The sequence below is a fragment of the Podarcis cretensis genome (genome assembly GCF_951804945.1).
Source record: "Podarcis cretensis genome assembly, chromosome: 8".
NCBI classification, from domain to species: domain Eukaryota; kingdom Metazoa; phylum Chordata; class Lepidosauria; order Squamata; family Lacertidae; genus Podarcis; species Podarcis cretensis.
In genome coordinates this window covers 65,026,008-65,040,389 of record NC_137177.1, presented here as the reverse complement: position 1 = coordinate 65,040,389, position 14,382 = coordinate 65,026,008, and the positions used below count along the sequence as shown (strand labels likewise).

At 44.7% G+C, this 14,382-nt stretch overlaps 1 protein-coding gene across 3 annotated transcripts in view; it reads left to right on the top strand.

Moving 5' to 3' along the window:
* CCDC30 (coiled-coil domain containing 30) overlaps positions 1 to 14,382 on the top strand; it is a 36,430-nt gene continuing 22,048 nt past the window's right edge. For 2 of the 3 annotated variants that reach the window (XM_079987951.1, XM_079987950.1), the window contains exons 1-4: positions 1 to 535; positions 4,195 to 4,377; positions 8,873 to 8,993; positions 13,714 to 13,904. In XM_079987951.1, coding sequence (XP_079844077.1) covers positions 518 to 535; positions 4,195 to 4,377; positions 8,873 to 8,993; positions 13,714 to 13,904 — 513 coding nt within the window. In that variant the 5' untranslated portion in view covers positions 1 to 517. Of the gene's footprint in view, positions 536 to 791; positions 913 to 4,194; positions 4,378 to 8,872; positions 8,994 to 13,713; positions 13,905 to 14,382 lie in introns of those variants that run through there. The other variant, XM_079987952.1, reaches the window with a different exon arrangement.

The following is a 14,382-nucleotide window of genomic DNA, read 5'->3' as shown; positions in this document are numbered from 1 at the left end:
TAAGCCCCATTTACCATAATGCTGAGCGACTTAACTTCCAAATAAGCACAGTTCCCACAGCAAGCACAATCCTGTGTGCGTTTAGCAAGTCGCATTACCTTTTACAGTCATTGCCTCTCAGCCTAATTTACCTCGCAGGGTTGTCGTTGAGCGGGGATTAAAGGAGATTGGGGAGAACTATACACCATTTTAAACATCTTGGGGGGGGTGCGGAAAATGTGGGACATAAATGAAATAATAAACCCCTGTGGGTGCTTGCCTTAGGGAGAAAAGCAGCAAAGTTTACTTCTGAGTAACGCATGCAATGCAAGTGAAATGGGTTTTACCCGCGGCTAGGGCAGGGGCGTTGCCACCTTGCCACGACTACATGCTCCGCGGGAGGGGGGCGTCCTTTTCCCCCCACTGCGCTGAGGCTTAGCCGGGGCCTGGAGGGTAGGCCTCGTTGCCATGGTGAACGCGGCCTAGCTTTGGGCTCGAGTAATCCGAACCGGCTCTCAACTGGCGTTGCCGAGCTCGCATGGAGGGAGCCCAGCCGGTGAGTACGGAAGGGGGTGGATGCGGCTCCTCCGGGGAAGGCAAAAGAAGGGCAGCCGGGAGTAGCGGGGAACGGAGCGTGAGCTCTCTCCTTCCTTGCCCCGGCGAGGCTGTTGGTTGGGAGAGAAACAAAACACACGACAAACGCCTCAGAAAACAGCCCCGCGGCATTCGGCCGAGAAGCAGCGGCCACGGAAGCCCCCGGCGAACCTCCCCTTGTGCTGCTGTCTTCGCCCCGGCAGCGAGAGGTAGACTGTGCCTGGCCAGGCGAGGCTCAACAGTGAATTTGCCTGACACGATACATATCTACTGTAGATACATTTCTGCCCTTTTCGTAGAGTTGGAAGGGACTCAAAGTCACCCCAAAAACCCTTTGGGGTAGGTTAGGCCGTGAGAGAGGATGACCTGCCCAAGGCCACCCAGTGGCCGAATGGTGGGATTTGAATCCCGGTCTCCCAAGTCTTGCCCAAAATTTTTAACCACTACGTCATGCTGGCTAGATTAAAAAAAATCCCTGCTGGGTTAATGAAAACTGGAACAAGATCGCTCTACGCTGCCAAGTTTTGTGTAAGTTTCTTGTAAATGTTCACCTCTGAACTGCTGCACACACCCACCCTGCCCTTGTGTTTCTTTTGTGTGTGATTCTTTAAAACAAACAAAAAAGCCAACAACTTTATTTAAACAATTTTAAAAAAAGTGATTCCTGGATCGAAATATCAAAAGTAAGTTTTGCATCATACATGCGTATTCAGGAAAAGGGTCCATCAAGATGACCTGATTTCCATCATCGGTGCATGTAGACAATTTTGTGCATCTGTTTCAAAAGTGTAAGAAATAAAGTCCCACCGTATAATGTGAAACCACTCCAGGTCTTCTGACCCCCCTGGAGATCGGGAAGGTTTCTCCGAAAAACCCTAGAGTCCATGTATTTTTATATTTGTGTTAAATGTTAGTGCTTCAATGTTTTGCACCATTGTGGCAACTGAGATTCTGGGTGCAGCCAGCATCCATGTTATCAGATCTTTTCAGGTGTGTATTACACACTTAGCCACCCCAGAGATTTAACATACATTAGAGATTTAAACGGCAGTTCAGAATTTAGAAACCAAGGAGCATTCCCACCAAAGATAGAAAAATGTGCCAACAATCTGGCAAGAGCCCAGATGTTCTTCTAAATGTTTCTTGAATGTTTTGGAGACCAGTGTTGTAACTGGCCAACTGTTGCAGATAATTCGGCTGTTAAAGATGCAGCTACATGGACTGGTTGAAAAATTGACACTTGCAGCTGATAGATGTTGATTTACAAGATGTGGTGAGGAGCAGTAACTTAGATGGCTTCAAAGGGGAATTAAATACATTAATTGAAGGGAGGAGGAAACATAGGATTTTTCCTTACATACCGAGCCAGGCCCTTGCTCCACTTTACTCAGTAATGTCTACAGTAGGGATTAGGAAACTATGTCCTCCCAGATGTTGCTAGACTTCCTTGAGCCAGCATAGTCAGTGGCCAGGAATGTTGGGAGTTGGAGTGCAATAACATCTGAAGAGCCATAGGTCCCCCATCCCTAGCCTATGTTGACCAGAAGCCCCTCTCCAGGGTTTCTGACAGGGAGCATTCCCCAGCCCTACCTGGAGATACCAGGTATTGAACATGGGACCTTTTGCATGCAGAGCATGTGATTGCTTGCTTACTTATTTTGTATACTACCCTTCATGCAAAGATCACAGGGCAGTTCACAACATAAAAATACAAATGAGAACACAAAATACATAATAAAACTAGAACCAAAACAAACCAATAATCCCCCCCAAACACATTTTAAAGGCCATGGAATGTTCAATCAGCCAAAGGGCTAGTTATAGAGAAATGTTTTCGCCTGATACCTAAAGATATGTAATGAAGGTGCTAGGGGAGCCTTCCTGGGATGCGCATTCTGCAAATGGAACCACCACATAAAAGGCCCATTCTTGTGTTGCCACCCTCTGAGCCTCTTGTGGAAAGGGCACATGAAGAAGGGCCTCCAATGATTAACACAGGGTTTGGGTCAGTTCATATGTGGGGAGGTGGTCCTTGAGGTATTGCAGTCCTGAACCATTTAAAGCTTTATAGGTCAAAACCAGCACTTTGAACTGGGCCCAGAGATTTGTCCTTCTGTGGCGCTTACTCGTAGCCAAGTAAGATTGTCTTCCATAAACACAGTTTTAACAATAAGTCCGTAAGTGACTGTGGAGGCAAATTCTGGATCCACATGTCCTTCCACAGAGGTTTCCGGACGGGAGTTGATCATGGTGTGGATTTGCCAAGCGTGCCTTCCTCTTAGCACGTTTCTCCCTTGTGTTCTGAGTTCGAGTGACTTCAAAGCCCATGACACCTTTGGTAAAGCCTGTTCTCCAATTGGAGCGCTCACAGGCAAGTGTTTCCCAATTGTTGGTGTTTATACTACTTTTATTAGATTTACCTTGAAACAGTCTTTCAACCTCTTTTGTTGACCACCAGCATTATGCTTTCCATTTTTAAGTTCGAAATAGAGTACTTGCTTTGGAAGACTATAATCAGGCATCTGCACAACATGACCAGTCCAACAAAGTTGATGTTGAACAATAATTGCTTCAACACTGGCGATCTTTGCTTCTTCCAGTACACTGGTATTAGTTCGCCTGTCTTCCCAAGTGATGTGCAAAACTTTCGGAGACACCTTTGATGGAATCTTTCAAGGAGTTGGAGATGGTGTTTATAAGTGGTCCATGTTTCACAAGCATACAGTAAGGTTGGTAGTACAATAGCTTTGTAAACAAGTATTTTGGTTTCCCTGCAAACGTCCTGGCCCTCAAACACTCTGCACTTCAATCGGGAGAAAGCTGCACTCACAGAGCTCAGGTGATGCTGGATTTTGACATCAATGTCAGCCCTTGTGGAAAGATAAGTGCCCAGGTAGGAGAAGTGATCGACATTTTCCAACGTTACACCATTGAGTTGGATTTGTGGCACTGCAGAAGGGTTATTTTGCACTTGGTGGTGCAGCACTTTGGTTTTTTGGATGTTGAGTAAACTTCTGCAAAGATATTTAGGATGGTTTGGAGGGCATCCACTGAGCGTGTGCACACACTACGCTGTCACCAGCATACTGAAACTCTATGACGGAAGTTACGGTAACCTTACTCTTTGCTTTCAGCCTGCTCAGATTGAAGAGCTTTCCATCTGTTCGATATATGATTTCTTCTCCGGTGGGGAGTTTCCCTTGGACAAAGCGTAAGATCATGGCAATGAAAATATTGAATAGAATTGGGGCAGTAACACAACCCTGTTTAACACCTGATCCCCCTGTGAATGGTTCACTTTGAGAGCCATTGTTATCTGCTATTGTTGCTGTCATATTATCATGGAGGAGCCGAATGATGTTCACAAATTTATCTGGGCAGCCAATTTTCAGAAGGAAAGTCCACAGGGCATTATGATTTACTGTGTTGAAAGATACAGCCTGCTCCACAGAAGAGAGATCTATCCATAGCTGTTAGCCACGAGGGCTAGCAGAATGTTTCCAAATACAGTTGCTGAAACAGTATAGCTGAGAAGACTGAATATAATAAATAAATAAAAATATTTATTAATTGTTTAGGGAAGACCCCTTTTCTGATTCCTTTCTACATTCCTTTATACAGGAGCAAGCACATATAGAAGACATAACTCAGCAGCTCAAGGAAGAAGGGGTTGACACTACAGCGCCTGCAAAGGACCAGCTCTGTTATGTCTGGAGTTTGTTCCTACGCAGTCAAGAGGAGTTGCATTCTGCTGCCGGAGAGTTAGAGAAACTCAGGCGTCAGCAAGTGGAAGAGATGAGAGAGGTAGGTGGGAAGATTGTCAGCCACTGGCTGCTGACACTGGAGTAGGCCAACCACTTCTAAAGGGTTTTTCAAAGGTAGATGCTTTCAGGTTTACTGCCCTTGGGATTGTTCCAAGCTAGGTGTGGACAATTTGCTCAAGATAGAAGTCCATGCTGAATAACTTCCCACAGCAAATATGTATTGGGTACATGGACTGAACATACGTTGTGTGCCATTTTTATGCATATGGTGGATGTTACACCACAGTTGTTGGGCATGTTGTGCTTATTTTACAATGTTTTTTATTCTGAAAGTGGCTGCTCTCAAGGTGCCCAGACTACGACGAGAGGGGCATGGAGGGTCTGTCCTCTGGGCCATAATGTTAATAATGTGCAGTACAGGACCTGAGCTTGTTTATACATTACATTCTATCTTTGGCACAGCACAGGAACTGAGCTTTTAGCTCAGCTTCCCTCAACTGGGACTGAGAGGAGTTGTGGTTCAGACCCCACAGAGGGTGCCCTGTTAGCGAAGGCTGATATAGCTGCTGTGTGAACATGTTATAGAAGTCTGTGGTTTGTTTCTGTCCCAGCACAAATCTTCTAACAGAGCTGGAGCATGTTTGAACTGTACATTTTAATCTTCCAGGCTTACCGTGACAGCTACTGGGAATTGATGTGGTTTCTCCAGAGAGGGCTAGCTTTGTGTGAATGAGTCCCAGTTCAGCCCATTGCTTATCCCTCTCATATTTTAGGGCCTCCCAAAGATGTCCATAAACACAGCTCTATCTTTTTGTCCCTTTAAAAAAAAATCCTGCTTACCTTGGCATGGGGCAGGGGAGCAAAATTTTCCATGATTTCTGTTGGTTTCCTGGTTTTTGTTTTGGAATTTGCATCCGGTTGTCATAGGTGTTTGGTATGTTGTCAATAGGAGAGGAAAAGTACTCATAGTGCATAGCTCACAGGGAACCTTCCTGTGCAAGGTCTCTTGAAAGGAACAGGATTTGCACAGGAGGGCATCCTTTGTTCTTGGGCAAGTCCCGTTTGATTCAGCCTGGCTGGTGATGGGAATCGTTCTAGGTGGGTTTTTTCCCTGTGGCCTTCAAAGAGAAGAGCAAAAATAATAGGAACAGCAGGTGGTAGGGTCTTTCTTATGTCTGACGCAAAGGATTGATTGCGTTTCTCAACTGTCGTCCGCTTGACAAGGTGAAATTTAGATCTTTGCCATGTGGCTTGAATGTCCACACAGAGAAAAATCTGCCCACATCACATTTGTAAAGAACCCCCTGCCCACTGAGAGCAACAGAAGGCTGTGTAAGCACATCTCCTCCTGCTTTGAACAGAGGATGTCTGGAAAATATGTCTGGAGATATTTAATATGCCATTTGACTTTTTTTGTGCTAATTGAACGGAAAAGGAGCAAAATAGATGTCTCAGGTTGGTGGTTTTCCCAGACTTGAAGGACGCCAGAATCATCCGGCTGGATAAGAGCCAAAAGTCCATCTCAAAAAAGTGTCCTGGTTCCCCACAGTGGCCAGCCAGATGTCTCCTGTGTCACCAGTTGCTGGAAACCACAGGAGGGGAGAGTGCTCTTGTGCTCGAATCCTGCTTGCTGGTTTCCCACAGGCATCTGGTTGGCCACTATGATAACAGGATGCTGGACTAGATGGGCCATTGGTCTGATCCAGTAGGCTCTTCCTATGCTATTATGTTGCCCGCTCCAGGAGATAGGGCAATTTCCCACACCCCCTTACAGGGCCTGGAGTGTGGGGTGGCTTGCAGGGATGACACCAAAGCTGTTTGCTTTGGAACTGCCCCATCAGCATAGAAAGCTGATTGTGTGGACTAATGGGCTTCCAACGTGGCAAAAGCCCCTTGCATGAACGGAGAAGTATGTTCGAATCCTCAAATCAGTAAAGCGTTTCAAAGAGACATTACAGACAGCAACCATTTTGTGTGGCTTTTCTGTTCCTGGCCCCGCGCACCATTCACATTTCTGGAAATGTAAGAATTAAAAAGAAGAAAAGATGGAACCCTTGTGCTTAAGGAACTGACAGTCTAAAATGACAGTTGGAAATATATAATTTAAAAGTGATCCAGGTGGTTTCAGTTCCTACTTGCACTGCTCAACCTGTCCTGGATTGAATACGACCCTTTGAACATGTGCACATTTCATTGGATGTGTCCTGCTTCAGGGATGCCAGGAGCCCACTTAAGAGATGGTCAGATCACAGTCTGAGGCCACATGTTTGTAGAAGTGTCAAGAAGCACAACCAGACCTGGGCTCCTTTGGAAATGATAAAGTGGGGAAGAGCCTGTCAATTCTTATCAATGCCAGATAGGGTTGGAAATGCCTCTGCCTGAAGCCTTCCTGAAAAGCTGCTGCCATTCAGTGCAGACAATACTGAGCAAGCAGTATGACAGCTTTTTTTTTGTTCTAGTGAAATATATTGGTGTGGGCAGGGGGCTTCAGGCTTCCCTTGTCTTGACCTTAAACTCTTGTTGATTCAAACTTTAGATCAGTGGCTTTCAACTGTGTTTTGTTGGTTTTTTCCATTTGGTTATAAGGGGAAGATCAGTCATGATGGATCTATGTGCCCAAAAGATGGTGTGTTCTTTCTCCCCTGTGAGAGGTAATCTGCCTCGGAATAGCAGTTGCTGGGATTCATAGGTGGGAAGAGTGCTGCCACCTTTGAAAAGTGGCACTCCAAACCTGCTTGTAGGCTTCCCTTTAGGACATCCAGTTGGCCAGTCTAGTGGAGCACTGGATTACATGGGCATAATCCAAAAAAGCTACCTGAATCCTCTGTGATGTGCAGGAGTTCTCTGTGGCAGATGTACCAACAGTCCCATGCCCACCAGTTAAAATGGAAATGCTTCTCTAGCACTAGACAGTTTGAAGGCTTCTTCTTTAGCTATGAACAGCATAAATCCATTCTGATCTAGGGGACTCTGAAGATTTCTCAAACCTGTGAAAATCTACATGAAGGTTAACCTCAATATTGAGCAGAAGGTAGGACAGAGCTTTCCAAACTGTATGTCGTGACACATTAGTGTGTCAGCTGCAGCATATACGTGTGTCATGCAAATGCTCCTACACTATTCCTGGGGCTGGAAAGGAGTTAGTTTTACCTCGAGTTTGCTAGTAAAACTGAATTGCTGTGTTGCGAAATGATGCTTGTGTAAAAAGTATGTCATTAACATGAAAAGTTTGGAAAGCTCTGGTGTAGGGAGTCCCATAGTGTTTTCAGGCAGGGCACTCGTAGGGATGGACTGAGCAACCTAATTCTTTTCTTTCTCTGACTCGCTGGGTGCTAAGGCATAGGCCTGTGCCATTCTGTCTTGTACAGCTTCATTGAAAAAACTCATCTCTGTGTTACACATTTTGTGTGCCTTATTTTACCTAAAATATATATTTTTGTGTGCCCTTCCTTCTATACACTAAAACCGCATAGTCAGATCTGGAGAGCTGCACGATCTGACAGGAAGTTGCATTGTGATCCTGAAGCAAGTTCAGGAGTGTTGAAGTGAGTTGGTCTGCTGAAAAAAAAAACTCATTTGTCACAGCAAGAGTTAAGCAAAGCAATGACTCCATCTGCTGACAGTTAAAGAAATAACCTAATTTCAGCACAGTGCAGATTAGTATGGGTATAGGTGGTCTTTCAAACAACCTGATCCCAAATAATCAGGTTTTTAAAGTTTAATACCATCACTTTAAATTGAGCCCAGAAACAAAAACTGGGTTTTGCCATAGAAGACAGGAATGAATGAATGCATGAGCAAAAGAGTTTCAGTTATTAGCTGTTGGGAAAGACCTATGCCTGAGACCTTGGAGCGCTGGTGCCAGTCACAGTAGATGTTACTGCTGATGGGGGCTTCTGGCAGAAAATATGCAGCACAGTTGTTAAAACAGTTGCCCAGACTGCCCATTTACTAATGACACAGGTTCAAGGGATTTGTGTTAATTTACAGCTTCCACTTAAACCCAACTCAGTTGGTGAGATAATCTACAGCAGCATCTCTGCATAGCTGTCAACTTTTCCCTTTTCTTGCAAGGAATCCTATTCGGAATAGGGGAATTTCCCTTAAAAAATTGGAAACGTTGACAGTATTTCCTCGAGTTGATGAGGCTCATTTGACGACAACAAGAAATCGAACCTTTAGTGTCATCGGTCAAGTTCTGTAGAACTCTTTCAGTAGTGATTCAGGCACCTTCTATGCCAGTATTGAAAGGCCTGCTGAAAACCTTTCCTCAGGGCCTATGCAGGCAATTGAGAGTTCATCCTTCTGCAGTGGTTTATTGATGCTTGTTTTTAACTTTCTTGCTTTCAAATTGTTCCCCCCTTTTTTATGCTTTTATTGTGCGGTTTTTATCATTTTCATGTTGTAAAGTGCATAGGTATATTTTTATGATTTAGCGGCATGTACTTTAAAATAAATAAATAAATGGGCAAATAATGCAGCCTGACCTGTCCTTGCTGATTGGGAATCATAGACTTGCTTTGTCCTCTTTTCAGGTGGAAAATTACGTGGCCCACATCCGTATGTTGACGGAAGCACGGGATTCTTTGGCAACTGCATTTGAGAGAGAAAATGCGCAGCTTAGGGTGGAAGTTACACAGCTACAACTTGAGCAAGGTACTCTCTCTCTCCCTCACTTTGCTGAATGTGTCAGATCCAGGACCGTGAAGCTGAGGCCACCCTCCCAAAAGTGTCCCCTCAGCTGGCCCATTGCTCTCAAGGATCTTGATCAAACTGGAAAGTGGGGCGTAGACCTGCTTTTTATTACTTTATCTGCTTAGAGCATTTGGACCCCATTCTTCAGCCAAAAACATTCGCCAAGTGGCTTAAATACAACTAATTAAAACAAGGCAGTCCCTGACCACAGGCTTACAAGGTATAAAGCACAATACACAAGGGGAAAGGGATAGGGAGGGAAGAGGAAAAAAGCAGACTTAAACCTCTTTTGTTGACCACCAGCATTATGCTTTCCATTTTTAAGTTCGGAATAGAGTAGTTGCTTTGGAAGATGATAACTAAACTACAATGGTCTATTGAGATTTGCTTTATTGTCTGGTTTTCTGTTTTTATATTGTAAACTGCTTGGCATATTTTTATGATACAGTGGTATATAAATATTTTTACAAATAAATAATAAATATAATGGCCAGCTGGCATGGAAGCAGCTCAGAGGCAGGAGGCACCAGATGGAATTGGTCTTTCTGCTGGCTGATGGAATGAGCCCTGCTTCCCTTCTCTCCCAATGAAGTAACTTTCTTCCTCTTATACTTCCACCCCTAGTTTCCCTAAATAAGAGGTGCTGGGCAGGTTGACTGTTCCAGGGGAACTCATGAAATGGCTCACCTCAGGAGCCCTGAGAACCACAGTCCAGGTGTCTGTGATGTGCTTACTGGATTAATCTGTGGTTTTAAGTCTGTACAGAAACCCATGTTTTAAATATGTTCTTAAATATGCATTTTATCGTAAAAATAAGATAAGTCAATGGACTCTGCGATTTCAGTGATTCTATCCTGAGTACAGCTTAGTTCAATACAACCTGCATTTTATCTCAGTGTACACATTTCCAAATGTATTTTATCCTAAAACAGACCTTGAGGGCCAGAGTCTCTCCTGATGTTTTCCCCTCCTCGGCATCTGTTATCTAGAGGTATATTTACTTTGGACTGGGGAAAAGGATTCTGTGGACCTCCAGATGTTTCTGGACTACAGAATGGCTTTCCTTTGGCCCTTTTTGGAGACATATTTTCTCTGTAAAATGACTAAACAGGAAGTGGGCAAACATCTGGGTTCTGACACACAGCTACAAAAGAGAGAGATTCATTCAGTGGAGGCTTCAAGGAAAAAATGGCTCCTTCTTTGTTGCATTGGAATCAATATAAAACAAACCAGGCAGTAAATGTGGATGCAATAAGTATGCTTTAATTTAATTACAAAAGAGCTTGTTGGTTCAGGTCAATGGCCCACCTAGTCCAGCATCCTGTTCTCACAGTAGCCAACCAGATGGCCCAGTGGGAAACCAGCAATCAGGATCCAAGCACAAGAGCACTCTCCCTCCTGTGATTTCCAGCAACTGGTATTCAGAGTTATCGCTGCTGCCAGCTGTGGAGGCAGAGTATAGCCATCAATAGCTAGTAGCCATTGATAACCTATTAAATCCTGTTAAATATATTTACCATTTAGCTGTTAAATCCTGTTAAGTTCGTCCTGTTAAATAAATGTTGAACATAAGGTGGTTAAGTTAAAGGGTTGAACATGAGTTAGGAAAGTAATAACTATACTCATGAGTATAGTTGCAAAACCAGAATTGAGCTCTTGCTGCTTTCCTCTGCTCATTGCCCACAGTGGTTCTCAGCAGTGCCGCAAGCGGAGAGCTGACCTTGAGGAAGAAGCTACTTCCACAGCTCTTGCCTAACCTGTGCTATGCATTTAGTGGGTGGATCGATGCATTATGTGATAATGGATCAACGGCTTTAGTGCGGGGGGGGGGTGTGCTCAGCCTCCAAACCACAAAGCCCAAATTGCCCTGCACACAAACCAACCAAGCAAAAGAATGGAGCAATTTAAGCGTTCACATAGAAGATGTTTTTGCTGATGTGTTAGAATCAAATAAGTGTTTTTTAAAATTGACCTGCTCGTTTATTGTATTTGTGCCTGGCTGTGCAGCCAACTTGGCCTCCTGAAGCAGCTTACGGCAGTTTAAATCTCAGTTGCCAATGCACAGAAAAGTTACATGGAAAATAATTAAGAGAGCAGCAACAAGATAAAACAGGCATCACCTTCTCAATGTATCCTCAAAGAGATGGAAGTAGAAGAGACCAGCATATTCAAAAACAGTAATGGTATTCCAGCTCTCATCTGATTCAACCCATGCCACATATCACATCTTAACGTTGAAACCTGGTTCCCAGCACTCTCTTCTCTTAGTATAAGGTTCCCAACGAAAGCATATTTCCCCAATGAGAGTCACAGTGCCCTGGTTTCACACCTCCCAAGTGACGGTTGGTGGCTGGTGCTTGCCAGGACTGGAAGGGGAAGCAGGGAATCAAAGGCATTATGCTGGGAACCGCAGGTGGGGAGAGTTACTGTTGCACTCAGGTCCTGCTGGCTTCCCAAATGCATCTGGTCAGCCATTGAGGAAAGCTGACCACTTAAGTGGGCCGCTGAAAAAAGTAAGGGGAAAGGCTGAAACTCGCCAGCAGAGTATCTGCTTTTCATGCAGAAGGTCCAAAATTCACTGTTGCTGGATCCAGCTCCCATCATCCTTGGCCACTGGCAAGGCTGATGGAAGCTGGCGTCCAACAACTTCTGGAGAGCTGCAACTTACTCTCCACTGGCCTGAGGCAGCTGACAGAGTAGAGTCTGTCATCAGCAAGACCTGTGCCATCTTTATGGAATGTGAACCCAGTGAATGCAAAAGAATCTGTCCAGTGACAGTGATGTCTGAACCATCCAGATTAGCCGGGGCTTATCACATGGAAGGAAGGAATCTAGAGAGGAGAACAGCAGTGGTTTTGCCTACAGAACAAAAGTGAACAAAACCCTCTCTCATAACACTGGAACTTGTGGACATCCAACAAAGCTAAATGTTGGGAGATTGAGATGAAATAGAAGAAAGGACTTCTTCACACAGCACAAAGTTAAACTATGAAACTCGCTCCCTCAAGAGGCAGTTATGGCCACCAACTTAAATGACTTTCACAGAGGACTGGACAAATAGAAGAGGGGCTATTGATGGCTACTTGCCTCCACAGCTGGAGGCAGCAATGCTTCTGAATACCAGTTGCTGGAAGCTGCAGGAGGGGAGAGTGTTTCTGTGCTCAAATCCTGTTGGCTTGTTTCCCACAGGCATCTAGCTGGCCACTGCGAGAACAGGATCCTGAACTAGATGGGCTCTTTTTGGCCTGGTCCAGCAGGGTTCTTCCTATGTTTCTATGTGAACAGAAAGTACATAGGAATCATTGCTGTGGGACCTAAGCAAGACTGTTCCTCCCTCCACTCCCTGAACTCCGCATGCTTAAACAGAGCAAAAGCCAGACTGTCCATTCCCTGTCCAAATCAATTGCATGTTTCCACTCAGAGGCTGTGCTGCCGGTTCCATTTGCTCTTGGAATCGAAAACATCTCCATGGTTTCCACTCTCTGCTATCCCCTTTGATTTTAAACTGCAGTTTAATAAAGGGGGTTACAAAAGGCCGAGGATAGGCAGTAATGGCCAAAAGGGGAGCAAGAGGGAAGCAGAAATGGCTGTGCTAGGATCATGCTGCATGGGTTATTTCTTTGTTTATAAAAATATTTCATGGGAAAAAATGCATACATAAAAATCATACATAAAACCATTCAATAAAACGACTTAAAATTTTAAAATCAGAGGTCAACTAGAGACAGTAGCCAAATGATACCCTAGATTTATCCCACATCTTTGTCTGGTTTGCCAGCTATGGCTGTTCCTGGACTGTGATAGCCCCACCACTGCAGTCCATGCATTGGGAGCCATGAGGCTCGGTTACTGCAATGCGCTGCCCTTGGGCCTGATTTGGAAGGTCCATCTGGTACAGAACGCAGCAGCCAGACTGTTGATGGGAGCTGTTGTCCGACAATATGTGACCCCATTGTTGAAACAGCTACACTGAATGCCCACTTACTACCATGCTGGGTTCAAGGGCCTTGTATTAACTTGCAAATCCCTAAACAACTTAGGCACAGGGTACTTGGATACCTCTTGAACCCTTTTAACCCAGCTCAGTCATGGAGATCACCTGCAGGAGCATCGTTGGTTGTTCCCCAAGTTGGGAGGCCTCATCTGACAGTAACACAAAACTGAGCCTTTAGGGTTGTTGGCCCAGTCTTGTGGAATGCTGTTCCAATAAAGATTTAGCAAGTGCCATCTGTTTAAACATTTAAATGTCTGCTCAAAACTTTTCTGTGCCACCAAGTTTTTGCAGACAGTTGATGATCTTTGATTTTATCCTTTATGGTTTTATGTGGGTTTTATTGTATATGTATTTGGTTATTGTAAAGTGCTCTGATAGTGATATTTTTTTATGAATAGAGGTAGACAAGTGTGGAGAACAGAGTTTTGTTTTGTTTTTAAATGGGACAAAAATCTTGCAAATCTTATTTTCTGGAGGTGGAAGTGGAATGAGTGAATACAACAAAGCAGCAGCTGAATTGCCTTTAGCTCTCTGGGCAGGCGTGGAGGCAGCCCCCTCTTTGGCTATGGATCTTGGAGGTGTGTCTTTCCTGTCTCTGGCCTTGTGTTGAAGCCCAGCAACTCTTTCCAAGAAAGCTGGTTCTTTTTTTAGGATGCTTAGATGTGCATTTCTTCCCCACCCCACCAGAATCTCAGCAGAAGGAAGTGGAAGAAATGTTGGAGCAGGAAGGCTTGTTTGATATCGCCCACAGCAGCCCCAGTGAACAGGTTGCTTATTTGCTGGTTGAGAGAAGCACCCTGCTGGAGAAGATAGATGCACTGGAGCAAAAACTCCAATCCCCCAGCTGTTTGGAAAGCCTTTGCGCTGCTCAGCTTCAGGTACATCACCCTTCTTTCTTTGGAATGCTTTTGTATTCTGCCTTAAAGCCCTGAGAGGCTCCCAGTACAACTTGCAAAAGAGTCATAGTATAGTCTTCATTCAAGTGTAGCATCGGAAACAAAAATGCCATGGTGTCCATTTGGGGCCAGGATTACTGAGGCAGCATTTTCTGCCCTAGAATCATAGGGAGCTGCCTTATACCAAGTCATGCCATTGGTCTGCCTTGCTCAGTATTGTCTGCACCAGCGGTGGACAAAAGCTAGGTTGCAATCTACTGGTAGGTCTCTGGGTGATGTGTTGTAGATCAGCAATGGTTTCTGATGAGGACTACAACTTCTGTTGGCCATGCTGGCCAAGGCTGATGGGAACAGGAGTCCAACAACATCTGGAGGCCCACAGGCTCCCCACCCTGTTGCACAGGGTCCTGACTCAGCAGCTGAAGACCAGTGACCTCTCATGGAGGAGAGAACTATTGAA